General features: G+C 38.4%; 1 protein-coding gene across 1 annotated transcript in view; it reads left to right on the forward strand.

Annotated features, from left to right (window-relative positions):
- The window catches only part of CAPN7 (calpain 7), a 1,011,285-nt gene that overhangs the window by 965,814 nt on the left and 23,652 nt on the right, over positions 1-21,819 (forward strand). Inside the window, exon 20 of the mRNA XM_044064001.1 lies at positions 2,756-2,848. Coding sequence (XP_043919936.1) covers positions 2,756-2,848 — 93 coding nt within the window. The remainder of the gene's footprint in view (positions 1-2,755; positions 2,849-21,819) is intronic.

The raw sequence follows: 21,819 nt of genomic DNA on the forward strand, positions 1-21,819 counted from the left end.
TCTCCAAAGCAAAAAACACAGCATCAATGGGACCAGATGGTGTCCTGCGCTGCGTCCTACATGAACTCCAAGAAGAGCTAAACCCAAACATAAAACTACTGTTCAGTCTCAGCCTTACTACAGGATATGTGCCCAAAGAGTGACGTACAGCAACAGTGGTCCCTCTCCATAAAGGTGGTGCCTCAACGGATCCTGGAAACTATCGCCCCATAAGCCTGACTAGCTTGGTCTGCAAAGCTATGGAAAGGATCATCATGGACCTCATAAATAAAGATATTGGGGACCTACAAACACTGGATCCTACCCAGTTCGGCTTTGTTAAGGGCAGATCCTGCCTCTTAAACCTGGTTGATTTCCTTGAAACAGTCACCAAGGCCATTGACGAAGGGAAGGTGGTCCACACAGCCTACCTGGACCTCGCAAAAGCCTTCGATACAGTACCCCACTCTGGCATTATAGATAAGCTCACCAGCTTAAATATAAACCCCTATGTCACTAGATGGATTGCAAACTGGCTCAAGGACAGAACCCACATGGTTAGAATTGCTGGAGCCATGTCAGACTCCAAACCAGTTGCAAGTGGTGTCCCACAAGGCTCAGTCCTGGGACCTCTCTTGTTCGGTATATATTTCTCGGAGGTACAGGCCAACACGGAAGGACTGTGGCTGACCAAGTTCGCAGATGACTGCAAACTGGGCCATAATCAACTCTCCAGCCGACACAAGCATCCTCCAAAAGGGCCTCATAGAAACAGACAACTGGTGCCAGAGCCATGGCCTCAAGCTAAATGCCAAAAGTGTATAGTCATCCCTTTGGCAAAACAAAGTGCCCACAAATTACCACATAGGTGGTAATCCATTAAGTACAGAAGAAGTAATTATGGACCTGGGGACCCAAGTTGATAGCAATCTCTCATTTGACAACCATGTGGCCAAAGTGGTTAGAAAAACATTTTATATAGCCCACCTAATCATGAAGGGATTCACATCTAGATCAGGGGAGGTCATTGTGCCTCTTTACTCATCCCTCATCAGGCCCATAATTGAGTACAATGCCCCTTTTGGGATGTACCTTACCAGACACCTGCAGCAACTGGAAAGACCCCAAAAGTACCTCACCAAGAGGATCAAAGGGCTCAAACAGATGCCATATGCTGCCCGGTTAAAGAAACTCCAGCTCTACTCAGTGGCATACCGCCTGTTCAGAGGCGATCTGTGCCTGACGTATAAAGGCATGTCCAACCCGGAATTAATGGACATGCTGCACCTCAGAAAATCCAAATCCCATCGAGCTACATGCTCGAGAGACTTGAACCTCAGCACTGAAATAAATAGGACATGCTGGAAGGACAGATTCATAATGCAGAGGCTCCCTTCACTCTGGAATAAAATCCCAGTCCAGCTTAGGCAGAGTCCCTCATTGACTCTCTTCAAGAGGAATCTTGATGAGTGGATGGGAGATCGTAGGTTTACCCCGGGTATCACTTCTGTGTCACTGTTAGACAGAGGCACCGTATACTAACCTCGAAAAAGGGCATAGCAAAATAAATTTAAAATGGGTGGCAAAAGCCAAACACATTCTGGCTAGGCTTATAAATGCCCTAGGGCAGATAGCCTAGTATGAACCTATGAACCTATATGCTCATCCTGCAGAACTCAGTTAACCACCACTGCATCTTATATGAAAAGGCATACTGGATGCCTTTTACCAAAAGAGCTACCTAGCTACTAGTACACTAATTTTTAAAATTCTAGCACAAGGCTGTTGTCTTCCCTTGAAAGCCTAGTCCAAATCAGAGAACAAAACTAATTCCTTAGAAGCAGCCAAGAAAACACTCTCATACTTGTCAGACTTAGATTTAAACTAACTTCTGGAGAAAAAGCCTTTTCCATATTATGACCAGCCATATGGAATCCACTACCTACAGTCATCAAAAATCCTTGTAACTATAGAAACATTCAAAAAACATCTTAGGCAATATTTCCAAAAGGGAAATCAGTATAAGTGCTTTAGAGGTAGTGGCTAATGTGGACAGATTATTAAGGCATGTACTGGTTGATTAATGTTGGAAGGGGCTGCTGGTCCAGCAGGTAAGCTAATCATCCTACTTGTATCTGTCTGTGTATATAAAACCTGTAAAAAGACCTACTGCATAAATAAGTTAAACTTACTACCTATAAAATGGTTCAACTCATTCACTCTTTAGCATTTGTTCAACTTTTTATTTTTTGAATATTATGTTACGTTACATTTTGTTGCATTTTAGAATTTATACTATTTTTAACTCATTGTTACTAAGTATAAATTTAATGTACTATATGCATGCTTTCTGCTATATGTTTTGTTCTTCTACTTTACTTTTCTACAACTATTTTTAATGTATTTTGTATCTGAAAATTATCAGTAGACCAGGTCATTTACCCAGTTATCAAATTGTAAATCAAATAAATGGACTAGAGCTGAGCTCAGCCATGCTACTGAACATCTGTGCTTGGGATAGGAGTAAAATAAGTTTAACCAAATATCAGTACAGCCAGTGAAGTATAAAGTGTGTATTTTTATTTGCTTTTTCATTTTAGTAACCAGTAGATTTAATAAAATGCATGTTATAGAAACTGGTTGGTGTTAAATTCTAGTATTGTGAACTAATACATTCAGTTGTCTTGCTTTAATAAATAGTACCTAAACAGAATGTCTAGTTCTTGCTCACTTCCAAGTTTAGTAATTTGTTTTAAATGCCTGTTTAATCCTGTAGGCAGTACAGTGTGGGTTTTGATGTTGTGACGGTGTCATCTGTGGGTGACCCAGGTTCTTCAGGCTTCCAGAAGAAAAGCAGTGGAGATTATAGGTAATAAAATACATATAGACTGTATTCATTTTAAAGTCACATTCACAATTTATTTGTACTCATTTAACATTCACAAATAAACTCCTTTTTATATATTTTATAATTTATTTCTTACCATAAACTCCAGAGGGTATAAATGTTGTTTCTAGATTCTCTTTAAGTACCACTGGAATTACCTCTTCCTAACTCGTGATTTTTTTACTTTTAACACTTAAGAAATTAGAAGTTGTTAGTATGGAGTGTTATTTGTTTTGTTTCTTAATCTAATTGACTAATGAATTTAATTAATCATGTTATGTAATTTATTTTCTGTTTAAATGGTGTGTTAAGTCTGTTGTGCTTTTTCAAGAGTCTTTAAAGGCATATTGCTAAAGTGCTAGATTGAATAAAGTTAGTTTTCTTCTATTATGTTGTTTGTTCTTAAGTGGTGTGTGTGTGTGTGTGTGTGTGTGTGTGTGTTTCTGTGTGTGTGTGTGTGTGTGTGTGTGTGTGTGTGTGTGTGTGTGTGTGTGTATATATATATATATATATATATCAAAAAAATCTGTATACATATACACACACACACACACGTGTGTGTGTGTGTGTGTGTGTGTGTGTGTGTGTATATATATATCCATCAATATATATATATATATATATATATACATATATATATATATATATAGATATATATCTATATATATATATATATATATATATATATATATATATATCTATATATATATATATATATATATATATATATATATATATATATATATATATATATATATATATATATATTCTGCATGAGTCCCTGCCATACCATATCTGGTCAAAGAAGGACTTGTTTGCTTTACGCATTTAATGGATGCACTTACCATGTGTCCATACCACCTTTAGTAACACCTCTGTCTCCTGTGTAGTGAACTTTTCCAGCTGTTCCCATGCCTTCAGTTTCATGGCAAGACATTGTACACCTCTGGTGCAATGTGTGTTTGCATGAGTATGCTAGTTAACAAATGTCAGCACTGTTACCAATGGTCACAGCCATATGCTTTCTACTATGATGTCACCATTCTACTACTATGCCATAGTATGGATACGGTGGGTATGTTAGCCATTTTGCTGTCTGTCGGACTTGTGTTGGTAGAGCAGTCTGAGGCTGGTGTAATAGAGGCCTAACTATCCCCTGTAGCATGTCATGTGGGCCAACTGCATACTGTACACTATTGCAAACTCTGTACAGCAGGGTAGCATACCTACTCATTGTTAAGTCTTGCTCATTTGAGTGTCTTTTGTGTCTTTTTTTATGTCAAAACTGCATGTTCTTCTGTTGTGTGAGACAGAGGTGCATGCACATACACACACACATTTTTTTTTTCTCTTTTCAACATAGTACAACTCTGCAGTTAATGCATATAAGTTAGTGAGATGGAGTGGCATGCTCACCACATGGGGGTCTGGAGGCTTTTTCTCTGTAAAAATTGTGTTTTTGATCATTTTCAAGTTATATTTCTTGATTTTGAAGAATTTGATGAAGTAGGAGTCATGTTAAGACTGAACATACAGAAACTCAGCAGGACAGTAACTTGGCCAGACCATGTTCCCTGTGCCCTGTCAGGGTGAGCTCAGCAGTATAATTGCAACCTGTCTTGCTCTATCTCTTTTAGCTTATGAGGTTGACCTCCTGCTCCAACTCCTGCCTTGTGAGGTTGCACCTCCAACATGTCAGTCCCCTGTCTTGCCCTGTGCAGTGCTACCCCACACATTCCTGTGCTAAGTTAGTGTCCCTGTTGCCATTATGCATGAGTGTGTGCTCACTGTAGTCCTGAAGTCCATTACCACTAGTCCTGTCTGCTTTCAATATGTCAGTATGGCTGTACACTCTGTTATACTCTATATTCTAATCTCCCAGGTTGTCTGCTGTAACGTAGTTTTCTGAAACACAGAAGCAGCTGGTTTCATCATAATAAAATGGATGTTATAGCAAAGTACCTATGCTAATGAGGTGATTTAGCAAGATCATCTCTGAGTTATTGTTGTAATGCAGTGCATTATCCACAGCAGTTAGCCCTAAGATGCTCATGTCTGCACATTACTGAGCCAGTCAAAGGAAAAAGATCATCAGTGGTACTGATAAATTCACCTCACATCCAGGACCCCTGTGCACATCCAAAATTCAAGCAACAGGATGAACAAGTACATAAACATAATCAGACTTGCAAGGGAAACAGCTGACCCTAACTTAAGAGCAGCAGGTTGTCTTCTCTTCTTTCCTTGATACAAAACCAGACCATTTAACTTCGATCCAGCATTCAGAAATGGTTAAAGTTGTCCAGAACTTCAAAAGTCACTACTAAGTTTTAAAATAATAATGGAAATAAAAAAAAATGACCAGACTTGGTCACAAAAAAACCCTCTTTTGTAATTGGTTTTATTTGGTTTTAAAATAATAGATAAATCAGTTATAAAACAAACAGCTATTACATGGGTCCACAGCTGATCAACACATCAGAGTTATACATATCAACAATAATTAGTATTTTTCAAGCAAGTCTTTAAGTCTAAGCCAAAATTTATATGAAAGTGTAATATTAGAAGTTCTCATCTTTATAGTATGCAATTCTCTACTGCAAACAATGTTTGCCATACTAATAAATTTAACACTAGAGGGTATAACTTTACTTTTTCAATTTTTAGTAATTACTTATCTAGCTGTAGCAAGAATAGATCAAAGAAAAGAGGCATTTGGGTTTTTGGAATTATCTGGAGCATTAAATAAAACTAATGTTTAGAAATATTACAGCTATTTGACCATAGAGCTTGAATGAAGTTATTAATTTCTTTCCAAAAAGGGAAAGTTGACTTCTCATTCATGTAACATGTGCGTCCAATCAGCTATTATTTCAGATTCACATCTCCAGCATTAAATTCTGTTTGATTTATACATAATTGTAATTTTGTTAGGAGTGACAAAAGTTCTGCATAAGAATTTCTAAGTGAAAATGTCCCAGTATAATGAAGATGTGGTTTTGTCTGTAGATTTTAATGTCATTTTCTTGTATTCTTCAGAGAGGTCTTTATTATTAATGTTTGAGGAATAGTTCCAGTAGGAATTGTCTAAATATGTGAAATCTAACTTAAGAATTGTATACATTTTTGACACGTCATTAATTTTTCATTGCATTATTATTGACATTTATTAATAATTCCAATAATTTGGGAAATAATTTCTTATCTAGGTTAAATATCTTATGTTCATAAAGTCTCTAAATATATGTAAAATCAACCAATTCTCAGAATCTTGATAGTATTTGGACCTTAAATTTTCAACAGTATAGTATCAGTACCATTTAAGAATTGATGCCAGTAAATTAAGTTACTTTATTTCAATACAAGCATTTTGTTGAAGTTATGAGTTTCTAAGTAGTCATTTGTATATGCATTTGGAAACATAGAAATTATTAAGTCTTTAATACAGTGGTTAGAAAATGTGAACTTTTGGAAAGAGGAATGCTGTGGTTTAAATAGGGAATTTGAGAAGAAGGTGTAATTCCATTTACGCAAAAATCTTTTAATAACCAGATAAAACTATTAGGGACTATTTGTTTATATGATTGGTGTTGATATATTTATTATTTACTAATAATATTTCTTGATGCATTTGTTTCCATTTTGAATCATAAGATGAATTTATCCACAGCGCGATAACTTTTACAATTGTTGAAGTAGCATGCAATTGAATATCAGGGAATTCCACCATTATCCCAACCTTTTGTGTGCCAAAGGAAACTCTTTTGTTTATTAGGATGACAAAACATGTAAATAGAATATTATTTATCTTCTTCATCAGTTTTTTGGTGGAGATAGTACTAAAGAGTGTAAGACAGACAATATTTTAGGGAGAATTACCATCTTAATAAGCATTAATCATTCTTCAGTGGTAAATAAGAATCTGTTCAATTTGTGACTAAACTTAAAATTTTATCAACAGCCTGTTTAAAGTTTATTTGTATAATTTCTTTACTATTATACATAATGGTTATACCAAGGTATTTAATTTAATTGCTATTCCAATTGAATTTAGAATATTTTTGTAATATTTTTTAATTTTTTTTTATTAATTAATAATGTTTATACTTGTTATATGTGCTAATGAATTTTTTGTGTTTCCTACTCTTAGTAAAATAGCATCAGCAAAGATTTGAATCGTTCATTTGAAATCTTCATTTATTTTGATACCATTAATGTTCTTACTGGATCTAATACTGTTATCAAAGGGTACTATAGCTAATGCAATAGGTAAGAGGTGATAATGGACAGCTTTGTTTTGTGCCTTTTTGTAATTAGAAAGAAAACAAATCTCTTTTAACATAAGCAAAAGAGTTATAACTTAAAAATTAATGCAGTTAGCTCAGGTGAGAAATTATACACTAAGTGTTTTAATCAGGTATGACCAATTAGCTGAGTCAAAAGCCTTATCCAAATCAAGACTAATGATAGAAAGTTCTTTATTATTTTTATTTGCATAGTCTGTTAATGTATGTATTCTTATTATATTATCCGGTAGCTGTCTGTCTAAAATAAACCCAGTTTGATCATTGTTAATTAGTTTAGATATAAGTAGATTGAGTCCGTTAGTTAAAAGAGACATGTGAACGTCTTAATAGTCACCTTTAAAAGTGAAATGGGTCTGCATGATGAACACTTTGTAGTATTCTTATCTTGTTTTAAAACAGGTGATATTAGGGAATATTTTTTCCATAATGTTGAGACTTCAGCCATTGTTTTTATTTCATTATAGACCTTATCTAATATTTTAATTGTATCATCCAGTAGTGTTTTATATAGTTCTGGTATAAGACCATCAAAGCCCCCATCGCCTTATTATTTTTTAACTTTTTTATTTGCTCTTTTATTTCTGTTAAAGTGAATGGTGTATCACTTTTTTATTTGTTCACTTATTTTATTATTTATATTTTTCCTTAGACTTGTACTATATCTTCATTATCTAAGCAATTTGTATTATTGTTTGTATTTTCAAAAAATATTTTAAAGCCCTCAAGAATACCTTTAATATGTGTTCTTCTTTCTTTTTTATTATTAATATGTGTTAGAATTCCTTTGATATGATTTAGGTTATTCATTTTCTTTGATCTAAGAGTAAGTTTATGCAGACTTAAAGGGTTTACTGAATATGCTTGAAGTTTAAGTTTTTCTAGGTTTATTGAAGTGTTATGATTTAGAATTTCAGCATATTTTGTATTTTGGTTTTTAAGTTCAGACTGACTGATAATGGCATTTAGTTTTAGATTTAACTTTAGTGTGTCTGTTTTGGTCTGTAGTGTATTCAGTTTTTTGTCCCATTCTCTTATTTTACTAATATACCATCTTGTAACTCTATAAGCCTTTAGTGAATCCCACGGGACAATGTTAGATACTTCACCATTCATGTTTATTTCTAGGAAATGTTTGATGTCTTTAATATACCAATCCTTGGATCCTTTTATTTTAATAATGTATGCTGGTAATCTCCTGTGATGTATTAAATTGTCAGTTTTTAAAATAATATTAAAGATTATAGTATTATGGTCTGATAATGGACATGAAACTATTGAAACTTGCCTGATATGTGATAACAGATTGTTTCAGACAAAAAAGTTTATCAGTATTTGCTTGTGTTCCATATCTGTATGATAATGGGTAAATTGAAGTGAGTTTGTTTTCCTTAGTTCATATATATCCTTTGAATTCATTAGATTTACAAAATGTGTTAAGTGTTTGGTTGAAGATGTGATTCTCAGCTTTCTATCTGCAATGGAATCTTTTAAAATCTTAAAATCACCAGCCATTGTGACTTCACCTTTCATGCAATAGACTAGTATTTTTTTTTTTTTAATGTTCAGCTGCAATCCCTGGAATCCAGTAAGAGTTTACCAGTGTATATAGTTTTTGTTCCACTCACTTATAACAATGCTTAACATACCATTTTTATCAACATATGTAACTTTTACTTTAGGTATTACTATTGAGTTCTTCCATAAAATAAGGGTGCCTCTTCTTTTAGCTTGAACGTCAGAACCTGCTAAAACCACATAATGCTTTAATGAAAGTTTATTTACATCTGTATTAGTAAATGTGTTTCCTAAAGAAATATTATTTGAGCTTTATGTGATTGCAAGTATTTGAACAGACACACACTCTTTACTGGATTATTTAATCTATTAATATTAATAGATATGCATTTAAATCACGCATTTATATAAGAGAAAAAAACAGGTATAATGAAATCATATTTATGTACAGAACTTATATACTTATATACTTTAACAATACGAAATCTTCAGCTATGGACAAAACTTTTGAAATAAATAAAAAAAATACCTAATAAGATAACCCTAAAACATTCTACCATGTAATAATGTATTCCTAGTTTGTTGAAAAAGGCAAACAAACTGCATCCCAAACTCTCCATTAGACTAACAATATTTAGCTCATGCTTCTGATTCATATTAATGTTTCTCATATAAACAGGTGTTCAGAATCTTTATTATAAGTTGACCAAACTGAATATCTCTACAGTCATCTTTCCCTGTACCTCACATTATCTCTTTGGTCTACTACAGGGAGGAAGTCAGTTGTTATTTTCGTATTTATTAATTTATAGGTTAGATGATTTTATATTTTTTCTGTTTTGTTTACTATGTTTAAAGTTGTTCACAGGATTGTAAGTTCATAATTTATTGCTAGGCTAACTGTCTTTATTTCATGTGAGAATCAAACCCTGCACTTTGTTCCTATAAGGTGAGTACTTTAACCACTGTGCCAACCCCTCACCCTTGTAGACATGTTTCTGTTCTTTAACCATATACATATTTACATATTCTGATCTCTATTTCTGTTTGTATATTGTGTCTTCTACTATTACTATATTCCTAGGTTTTATATTTTAGCTATAATCCTAGTGTAGAGTATAATGTAATAGAACATTTATATTTACCCTTATATATTTGATGCTCTTTAATCTAGTACTACTGTTAGAATTAGTCCTATTTTTTCCTTAAATGTTATGTCTAATAGTATCTGAACAAACACCTGAAAAATCTTCCCTTTTAAGATTCAAACTTTCCATAATAAATTATTCTGAGAGATTAAATTGTTATCATTAAAGAGAGATAGTAACAGAGGAACACAATCCTTATTTTTTATTAGAAGTGTCATTCTATAGGTTAGTATATACACTATCCTTTTGGTATACTGCAAGCATTTAGAACTATTTAATAACTGACAGTGGTTTAGAATGCAATTCACTGTCTTTTGCTTATTATCTAACTTGTAGTCATTGACATCTTAGCATATGATTCAAACTACCAAACAAACTCTTTATAAAGAGTTTGATATATAATGTGTAGGTTGCATACATACACAGCCTCATATTCTGTCCTGTTTATGCTTGTGTTTATTTGTATTGCTGTATCATCCTGCGCAGCAGTAATTGTGACATGGTACCCAGTTCATGTGACTGTGCACCAGGCTACCCTTCTTATTATTATTTAGACCTGCAGGATGGACAAGGCCTCTTTAGGAGCTGAATTAGCAGGACTCTCCAGCATGATGTAGCAAGAAGTATAAAAACTTCTAGACCTGCTGCCCTGAGACCATAGATCGTATCTGCTGGGGGAGTATGAGAGCAGACTTTGTAAAAGTGATACCAGGCACCAGCTTTCCAAGACATGGAGAATGCCACTGACATAACCCACTCTGCTGTACAGTACAGACCTGTGGAAGTTCCATTCAGCCATTCTTTGCCAGTGGGAAGAAGAGGTTAGGAAGAGGAAACCAGTTTATTATTGCTAGCATTCTCCATTTGATTTGGCCCTCTGTAATAGCTTGTCATCCATAGCATTAGTTGTCTTCTGCTGTCAAGGTTATGCTGTGCTGATAATGTTTTCCATCAGTTGAGGAGACACAAATAGGGGGTCCTTCCTAAGAAGGTGTGACAGGCTCTCCAGGTGGTGGGGTAAGTTTAGTATAATATTGCTTCTGGTACTGTATCATGTTAATGATGTGAATGATGTTGTATTTGTTTCTGTTTTTTCTTTATCTTATTTTCTTTTTCTACAGAACCAGTTGTACCTGCACACTTAGCCACTGGGTCCCCAGGTCTACCTCTCTGTATGCTGATGAAGGTAACCCTGTGGAGGGTGACTTGGAGGTCTTTTTTACAGCACAGGGCATTGAGGGCACCTGTCAAGAGGAGGGTGTAGGTTCCTTATCTAAGTGTGGTGTGTAAAGGTTCTTCTGTTGTATCTTGCGGGAAATACAGCAGCAAATGTGGTTTGAGGTGGACTGGTGGCTTAATGCTGACATTGGCACCCTGGAACATCTCCTTGAGGAGTGGGTGATTGAGTTGAATGGCAGCTTGGCTATTCCAGCAGACCAAAGAGGTGGATCCAATTATGATGTTAGCCCAGGGGGTGACTGACATCTGGTTGGATTCCACATTGGACCTGTCAGGCAGGCCGTTCTTGTCCATCGTTGTCTGACAACATTGTGTTCTCAAACCTTATGTGCCACTTTCCATTGTCTGTTTGTAATCCAGTCCTCTTTAACAGCATTTGTCCGCCTCTGTCAGTCAGCACGTCTCCACTGTTGTTTCAGTTATATCACTACTTTCCCTGTCAGTCTTTGCAATGTATGTTTATTTATCCCTCATTCCTTCTATATGCCTTCCTTCCTACCTTTACTTTCCCTTGCTGCCTTTGTCGCTGGAATGTTTTTTTTTTTTTTTAATAAGAGTAATTGTATTGGTTGATTTACACTGTTGTGGTATTTGGAGTTATTAATGCTATGCATTTCGTTATGTAGTTAGTCTGATAAATGAAGTCTCAATGTGTTTTAAATGTGATGAAAGATGGAAGCACTTGCTTCCGAAATGCTATTTGAGGAAATCAGTTTGGTTAAAGTCTTAATCTTTACAGTGGTATTTGCTGTCTTTTTCATGTACTTTTTCAGGGACTGATTTCAAGGGGAAGTGTTCACAGTTTTAGATACAACACATTAAAAGTTCTCAAGCCAGACTCATAGCAAAAATGCTAACTAATATAATATGTAAATTCAGAGAAAAAAATCAGGCAGTCTGTCCCCTTCACTATAGTGGGAAAAATAAAGCAGTAAATTAGTCAAATATGCAACAACCCAAAATCTACACCAGCAGTAAACCAACAAACAAAGTACCCTCAATGAATTACACAAAGTACATAAACATGGCAATAAAAATGCTAAAACAGTAAGAAAAACAGAGAATGGTAAAGCTTAAAAATGGACTCCTTCCACTGAGCAAGCCAGTAAGGAGACAGGAAAAATGAGCATTAAAATAAATATTGAATAAAATATACATCACAAAATATGGGTAAAATAGTACAACAAAAAATAAATATAAAATAGCACCAAAGATTCAGAAAACTTTTCTGACAGAAGTATTTTCCTATGTACCTTTTACTGAAAAAGGTGGAAATTTCACAATTATGATATAGATAAAAAACAAGAATATAAAATAAAAGTAAATGAAATATCTGGTGTTGTGTTGTATGGGGAGTTAAGTTTTTAACTAGTAACTATTCCAAAGTTTGTTTGTTTTTAAATTCCTTACTGCTATGGTCAGTAATAGCATTAAGGTGCAATTGTGGAGTGATGATACTCTGATCTAAATCATTATTTCTCATCCTCTGCGTCTATAAATGTATATATATGTACACACATATTTATCCATAACCCATGGGGATTCCATAGCTTATCCTCACAGCCGTTGGGTGTAAGATATTGAAATATTTTGTGATCAGTGTACTAGTCTGTCACAGGATGCACACATTCACACACCACATTTTGGAGAAGCAAGTTCACCTACTGTATGTCTTTGGGAGGTGGGAGGAAATCACAGGTCACAGAGGAAACCCATACAGATGCAGTAAGGGCTTGCAGAAGACACACAAGCTGAGGCAGCACTGCTAGTTCTCTTCTGAAAATTAACCCCCTTGACAAAGTGCGTATGTGTGTGTATGTATGTATGCGTATATATATATGTGTATACATATATACTAATAATTTCTAGGAAGTTTAGTTAAAGCACTAATAACCATATAACAGGATTTGTTCAGGTTCCAATAACAAACTGCAATTTTTGTTTCAGACTGTTTTCTACCAACTTAACTAATAAGTAAGTGAAGTGAAGAAAACAACACAGATCACAGTATATGCCAGGCCAGAATAGGTAGCATGGTTGTCTCAGTGGTCAAGATAATAGCTCCAGAGTCTGTTGTTCACTTTTGACATCTGGCACTGCTTGTGTAGGGTTTGCCTGCATGGGTTTTCTGTTGGTACTTTGGTTTCCTCCTCACTCAAAAAACCTGCTTGTTGACTTGCTGCTGTAAATTACCCATGCATATTTTGCATTTATCTTTGCCTTTGTGGTTCATGCCATGGCTTAAATGGTTATATGGACCATTTCACTTCCATGGCTAACTAATTAATAAGTTAATAAAGTCCATAGTTTGAAAATCCTTATTGTAGTGTTTATTCAAACTGTTTAAACAGGCTTCAGAGCTTTAGTACACAGCACTGCAGTCTGGATGTATCCCTGAAACAGTTTGCAGTCACTGTGCAAACCTTCTGACAATTCTGTGCTCTGTATACAAAGTAAATGGTGAGTGGTATTAAAGTAAAGCTGCTTTTCTTAAAGGCAGCATCAGTAACATTGCCAGTCATTTTCTTAAAGCAAAAGTCAAACTTTGTTTTAGCAAACAGTTAAGTAACAGAAAGATGTCCTTCTTTTCCAGTGTTGCAGTATTCACTAGTGAGTTTACCCTTCTTCCGATTAGCTTGCCAGGCCAGGTTTCCAAAGCTTTTCCAGTCCCAGAAGGTGCGTCAGATGTCTGACATGTTGGTAGGTACGTGGGCCATAAATGTGATATCTGCGTGCACCAGCCCTCAGAACTTTTCAGCCACCAGCCATACACCAGATGTTCCTGCTACTCGCGAACATCGGACCAGTTTTGCATCAAGATAAGTACCCCATTGGGGATTATTTCAGTCCTTTTTTGTAATACTATAGTCTGTTAATGTCTGGTAAGAGCAAGTGCAACTGTGGTCGCCAAATTCCCCATAAAGACACCCACGACCAGTGTCTCTTTTGTTTGGGCAGGGATGACAACTATAAAAACTGCGCCATTTGTAAGTCGTTCATCACTAAGATCCTTTGTTGCTAGCTTCAGGCCTTAGACTTGTACCTTGAAAACTAATGCCTTAGACAGATCTCACTCAGTATAGAAGCCACCTCTGATGCCCCATCCGAACCACCCAGGAAGAGGGCCAAGCCCACGCGGCCGTGTACTTCCACTGCACCTCCCTCTGCTGATTCTCAGCCTGTAGCCGTCGTTAGCTTGGCTGAGGAACCGGCGTCCGCCACTACGGATAAAGCGGATACCTATCAGGAGGCCGCACAATCCAGAGTGGACGTCACATCTGGGGAGGAGATCCCAGCGCCTGATTCAGATGCTGGGGGTGGGACCAGTAATGGAGACGGGCTTTTCGAACCAGGCCTCCACCGTTCCTTCTGTGACTTCCAGGCCTACCACCAGCTAGATGTCGGCTAAGCCTACCAAGAAGAAACAAAAGACGAGGCATATTCCACCAAACCCGGGAAGCCTTGCCTGACTGGCAGGCCTTCAGCCAGAGTCTCTATAATGCCTCCCTGGCCCTTAGGCCTACTGCAGACCTTCCTTCTACTGCTCCACCACTTCTGAGCTTTAGGCTTCTCCTGCCTGAGAGAGCACCTAGCCACCCTGCAGAGGAGGATATGTCAGACTCTTCAGAGAACTCCTTGTCCTACTCTTCATAGATTTCTTCCTCTCTGGGGTATGGGTCCCCAGAAGAAGCCTCTGCAGAACGTGACTCCCCTGTGGAAGACCTTACCTTGGGGGACACAGTCAGCCTTATGAAAGAACATTTTAAACGGGATTGCTCAGACATGTCTTGAGGCCCAAAAAAGATTCTATGATTTGATCCAGGTGGGATCTCCTAACCCAGCTCCTATTCCCCCTGTCCAGCCTGCCTTCTTGGATGCTTTTGCTGCAGCATGCTTGAATCCAGATTCCCAGCCACCTGCCCCTAGAAGGGCAGACAGATAATACAGGGTACCTGATGCAGAGACATTCCTATTCAAGTGCCCCCCAGCAGACCCTGCTACTATTTCAGTTGCTACTGATAGGGCAATCAAACTTCTCCGTGGTTGTCTCAGTGGTCAAGATAATAGCTCCTCTTTCAAAGTACACCTGTCTGCCTGCAGACAAAGACAGCAAGGCAATGGAGAGGTGGGGAAGAAGATTTACACTTCTGCTACCCTGGCTTTTAGGGCTACCAATTACCAATCACACATGGCCAAATACTCCTTGGCTTTACTAGACAAAGCCTCTAAAGATCTCAGTGATATCCCTGACTGTGTTGCAGAGGTATCCCTGTCTTCCTTGCTCGGGCTCATTACTCAAGTTAATAAGCACTCTCTCAGGTGTGCCTGTGATGCAGCTGAGGCCTCTGCCAGGTCGGCTGCATCTTCTTCGGTGTTGAGGAGATACTCCTGGCTGCGTCTGTAGCACCTCCCAGATGACTTCAAGGCCAGACTCTTGGGTGCACCCTTGGATCACTCTGCCTTTTTTGGCACCAAGGTGACTAACCTTTTCAAGTCATTCCAACAAAAAAATGAACTCCAAGACTTAAAGCATCTCCTTGTCTCTCCAATCCCAAAGTTCCAGAGAAACTACCCAGCTAAGACACAATTCATAAGGAAAACCTCTAGGCCCTCTGCCTCTCCAGGTCTAGAAGACCCATAGGAGACAATCTACTCAGCCTAGGACTCCTCAGACAACTGCCCAGAGACCTCCCTTTCCAGAAAGGGCAGGCAGTATCTGACTGCCTGCTTCCCTTTCTTCCCCTCCTCCTCCCACCATACCTCTATCTTCCCGTCTCTCTCACTGCCTCACTGCATGGACCCTAGTCACGTCCGACAAATGGGTTTTGACTATCCTGAAGGAGGGTTACTTCATGTCTTGGATCTCTCCTCCTCCAAGGCTACCTATCCCTCTCCCACCCACCTCTCAAGGGTCCCTCCTACCCGAAGTCCTAAACAAGCTATTGCTCAAAGGCACCATGGAACTAGTTCCCCCCTCCACTCGAGGGAAAGGCTTCTACTCGAGAATCTTTCTGGTGCCTAAGAAGGAAGGGCCATGGAGACCCATCCTAGCGTTTTCCCATCTGAACCTCTTCTTGAAGGTCTCCTCCTTCAGGATGATAACATTTCCCATTATTTTTCCCCTCCTCCTTCCACAGGCCTTCATGGTGACCCTGGACATCAAGGAGGCCTACCTGCACATTCCCATAAAACTGTCCTCCAGGAAATTCCTCAGATTCAAAGCAGGCACCTCTCATTTTCAATTCTGTGCCTTGCCTTTTGGACTGTCTACTGCACCAAGGGTATTTACAAAATCCCTAGCCCCAGTCATTGCTTATTGCAGGACAAGGGGAATGCAGATTTTCCCATACCTAGATGACCTTTTCATTCAAGCAGCAGACAAACCCTCCTCGCCCAAACAAAGGCTACTGTGCCTGCTGCAGTCTCTAGGGTTCCTCATAAACTTCCCCAAATCCCAACTAAACCCTACACAAGACATTGTCTTCTTAGGGTGCATAATCAGGACAGACCTCAGGATGGCCTTCCTACCAGAGGAAAAAGTACTTTCCTTGAGCCACCATCTGCAGTCCGCCCTCTTCTCACCCATCCTGACTATGAGGGAATTTCTCAGACTCCTTGGGTACATGGCAGCCACTATTCCAATGCTACTGCTGGCAAAGCTACACATGAGGAAGATGCAGAGGTATCTGCGCTCGGTATGGACCCAGCATTCACACCCCCTTAAGTTCAGGATCCCACTCCTCCACTGCCTCCACCAAGAATTAAAGTGGTGGCTGACCCAAGTGGCCCAGAACCCGGGCTTCCCTCTGCAAATGCTCTCCCCTTCCCAAATCATGCATACAAATGCATCAGATCTGAGCTGGGAGTGACTCTGAACACAAGAACGGTGCAAGGTTTGTGGACAGACAAACACAAACACTGGCACATCAACATCAAGGAAATGTCAGCCATTCTTTTTGCCCTACAGGCCTTCCAGCCTTTCCTGCGACAAGGCACCCTGAATATCTTTACAGAAAATACCACAATGATGTGGTACTTGAACAAGCAAGGAGGGATGAAGTCCTACCTCCTCTGCAGGCTAGCTCTACATGTATGGGATCTGGCTGTCTCCCAGGGGAGCTTCCTCCAGGCAGCCTACATCCCATCACAACAAAATTGTCAGGCACACTCCCTAAGCAGAACAGTGTCAGATATTCATAAATGAATGCTGTCAAGAGATGTTTTCCTAGATCTGATCCACAGGTGGGGTATTCCACAAACAGGCAACTCCAGAGCTAGTGCTCCAGAGCTCATGGCCCGAATGCACTGCAAACAGATGCCTTCTTAATGTCTTGGAAGGGGGAATTCATGTATGTCTCCCCCTCCCTTCCTTCTGATCCAGCGAGTCCTACTGAAAATTCAGCAGGACTCACCAAAAATCTTCCTGGTGACTCCCTACTGGCCAAGGCAGCACGGGTTCCCTCTATTTCTTCATCTCTCCAAGTACAATCACCACAAGTTAACCCCCTCAGAAGATCTACTCACACAGCACAAGGGGACACAGATTCATCCACAGTGGATATCTCTGCACCTCTCCCTGTGGCTGATAGGATTCTGATTCCCTTCTGACAGCTGTACAACAGGGATGTGTTCTCTGTCCTGCAGGAGGCCAGGAAACCTACCACAAGAAAATCTTATCTCTCAAAATGGGGAAGGTTTTCTCTATGGTGTCACAAAAGACAGCTGGAGCCGCTAGACAGCGACCTGCCTCTGATTCTGTCCTACCTGTGTGACTCCTGAAGACAGGCTTGTCTTACTCCTCTTTCAAAGTACACCTGTCTGCCATTTCTGCCTGTTTGCCTATGGAACCTCCACTACCTTCCAGACTCCCAGCCAAGCTATTCCTAAAGGGTGTTTTACACTTAAGACCCCCCAGAAAATTGACCCCTCCTTCCTGGGACCTTAACTATGTCCTAGAAAAATGTACTCTGCCACCCTTTGAACCATCTGGCAAAGCTGACTTGAAATTTTGCACTTGGAAAACAGTGCTACTAGTAGCTCTAAGCTCAGCCAGGAGGATCTCAGAGCTCCAAGGGTTGGGAGGATGGCCTAATGGTTAAGGTGTTTGCCTTACAAACACAAGGTACAGGGTTTGAATCTCACAGGGGATAATTGGCTAGGCTTAAAATGGTTTGCAAGGGCATTTAGCCTAGTACTAATCTGTAAACCAAGCCCTTATGGCTATCCCACCCTTCCTAGTTTTCCAATATGGACAGGCCTCAGGATTAATCCCCTCCTTCACCCCAAGATGGTCAATGGCCTTTCCCTAAATCAGGCTATTCACCTACCCACCTTCTTCTCTAACCCTCAGGGAGACAGTGAGAGAGTCCTATACACCCTGGATGTCCACAGGCAACTTTGATTCTCTTTGCATAAAACCAAGCCTGTATGCAAATCAGACCAGCTGTTTGTTTCCTTCCACCCCATGGCTCTGGCGAAAGCAGTGGGAAAAAAAAAACATTTCTTCTTGGATTGCTAGAGCCATTTCTATTTGCTACACACATCATGGGAAGACACCATCAGGCAATATCAGGGCCCATTCCACAAGAGCCATGGCTTCCTCTGGGGCCTTTTTCAAAGGCCTAGACACCAACTCCATATTGGAAGCAGCTACCTGGTCCTCTGTACACACCTTCACCAGACACTATAAATTGGACCACATTTCCAGGGCCAGGGCAGGATTTGCCAGGGCTGTCCTGCATGGGTTCCTGGAATCCTCATCCAGACCACCTCCCAGCCACCAGTGAGCCTTTGTACTCGCCCACTAGTGAATACTGCAACATTGGAATAGAAGGACATAGGAAAGTTGTGTAAAATCTTACCATAACCATAGATGTCCTTCTCTTCCATGTTTCAGTATTCCTTCCCTCCCACCTTCTCCCTCTTATCCTTGCACTTGCTGTCCTCGGCTTCTGTACAGACTAGGCCATCAGGACTGGCTCTGTCTGGGGCTTCATTGGCTCTGAGGGCTGGTGCATGCAGACGTCACATTTATGGCCCACATACCTGCCAACACTTCAGGCGTCCAACGCCACCTTCTGGAACTGGAAAAGCTTTGGAAATCTGGCCAGACAAGCTGATCGGAAGAAGGGTAAATCTATTAGTGAATACTGCAACATAGAAAAGAAGGACATCATTGGTTATGGTAAGATTTTACACAACTTTCCTTTTTATATGGATGTTACCCACTTTCACTCTGGGTATCATTACTACTGCTCACTAACTTCTACTTATAATTTAAATATCATAGCTTGTTTCCAGCAACTTCTTTGACAGACATTTTCCTTTTAAACTATTGAAACACCAGCATTAATACTAGGCTTGTCAAAGTGAATATGGCAATAATAGTGCAATGTTTAACAGCATAACTTGGGTGTTCTCTCAGTCTCACCCCCCCCCCCCTTCTCTAATCTTTCTGTGTGTCTGTCTATCTATCTATCTGCAAATTTTGTGGTAGTCTGAAGGTCATGACTGGAAAAGATCAGAAGCCAGTAGCCCAGCCCACATACCTGGTGAACAAGTAGTAATGTATTAGGGAGCCTGTCAGTAAGTCAAAGCAATTTCAATTGACTGAATGTATAGTGTGTTCTATGTGGGGCAAATTAAATGCCCATGGAAACAGTATTGCATATGAGTGATAACCGATTCCACAGAGAAAGGTGTGCGCTTTATAAACATATTTTGAAACACCTTTATGGCAAGTTTGTATTTATTGCTTTGGATTACATGGATGTTGTCAATGTTCAGACAACGATATGGTAAAAGATGTTATCCAAGAAGGAACAAATGTGGATTATTAGTTTGGGAGTACTTTATCCACCTGGTTTAAATGAGAGCCTGTAAATATATTTGTGGTAATGATTGCTTTGTTGTTTTTTCACTTAGTCCTTTAATGTTGTATTTTTCATTTAAACTGCATCTGGCTCCCCAGATGTTTTTAGATTTTTTTGAGTTTATTATACTACCAGCTATTATCAGGAGTATGTATCTGAATTTTCAGTGAGCTATTAAGATATTTATTGGTTTTCTTATACAGATTAACATTTATATTTATGTAGATTGTCATGTATTTGTAGCCTTACTTAGGGCAGAAATCTACATTTCTCTTTAACAAGGGAACATCTGTTTTATTATATTTATGCAGGATGCCATTGCATTTTTGGATCATCTCCTGTAATTATGTGACCATGTGGTTTTCTATTTAAATAGTCCTTGTTGGATCATAAGATAGATTAATATTGATGAGTTTGAGAATGTAGTGAAAACTTAGCCTGGGATTCCTAGGTTTTGTTAATTGAATGAATAATTGTTGCACCTACTGGTAACTTTTGGAAGAAGTGTAAACAATGGAGTTTTTTTCTTTTTTCAGTATTGTTTCATCTCTTTGCTCTTTTTGGTATGTGCTCCCTTGTGTTTGTGATGTATATGTAATATATATATATATATATATATATATATATATATATATATATATATATATATATATATATGGGTCTACTGCTCTCCATTGAAAATAGAGCAGTAGACCCTACACTTAAGCGAAAGTCCACTTAAACGAAAGTGCACTTTCGCTGAAGTCTAGTTTCCCGGACTACCCCCCAAAAAAACCCCACTAAAACATGTTTTTGCAAGGGGGCAAGCCCCCCTGCACCCCCATGTGGAGGGCTGTGCCCCCCAAACCCCCCAACTTAAATATACCAACTCCGAGATCGCACTACAGTGGGGAAAAGGGAATATTCCCATTCCGCGCTGTAGTGTGACTGCCGAAGTCAGTGTTCAAAGTTTTACTACTTCGAACAAGTGGACTTGGTGAAGTGGGGTTCGAAGTAGTGAAACTTCGAACATATTTACGGATCCTATATATATATATATATATATATATATATATATATATATATATATAATGTGTGTGTGTATGTGTGTATGTGTGTTTATATCTGTGTATTTGTGTGTGATATGTGTGTGTTCATCATTAGATTATTATTGCAGTAGACTACTTACAACTGTACAATGTATACATACATGCACACACATATCTGTGTGTATGTATATATGTATGTGTATGTATATATATATATATATATATATATATATATATATATATATATAGTCTACTTCTAATCAACGAAAACTCATTTTTTTGAAAATTAGAAAGCAGCCACCCACTTTCACGAAAGTGAAGAAACATATCCCTTTTCCCACTGTAGCGAGATCTCAAAGTTAGTATATATAAGTAGCGGGGGCTGTGGGGGGTGGAAAAATGTATTCTTCTTTGCCGGACATACCTCCTGTAATTACATATACTAACTCTGAGATCGCACTACAATGAGGAAAAAGATATATTTCCTTATCCCCACTGTACCTTGATTTGGTTAAGTGACTTTCGTGAAAGTGCACTTTCATGAAAGTGGATGTCTGCTTTCTAATCTTCGAAAAAATTAGTTTTCGATGATTAGAAGTAGACCCATATATATATATATATATATATATGTACACACATACACACACAGTGTGTGTATATATATATATATATATATATATATATATATATATATATATATATATTTATATGAATATGTATATGTATGTGTGTGTGTGTGTGTGTATATATGGGTCCCCTTCATAACACTGAAATTTCATAACATTGAGACCAAAACATTGAAAACTGAGAACATTGAAAGTGCGTGTCATAACATTGAAAACT

The sequence above is a fragment of the Protopterus annectens genome, chromosome 2.part2 (genome assembly GCF_019279795.1).
Source record: "Protopterus annectens isolate FY-2018-M chromosome 2.part2, PAN1.0, whole genome shotgun sequence".
NCBI classification, from domain to species: domain Eukaryota; kingdom Metazoa; phylum Chordata; order Ceratodontiformes; family Protopteridae; genus Protopterus; species Protopterus annectens.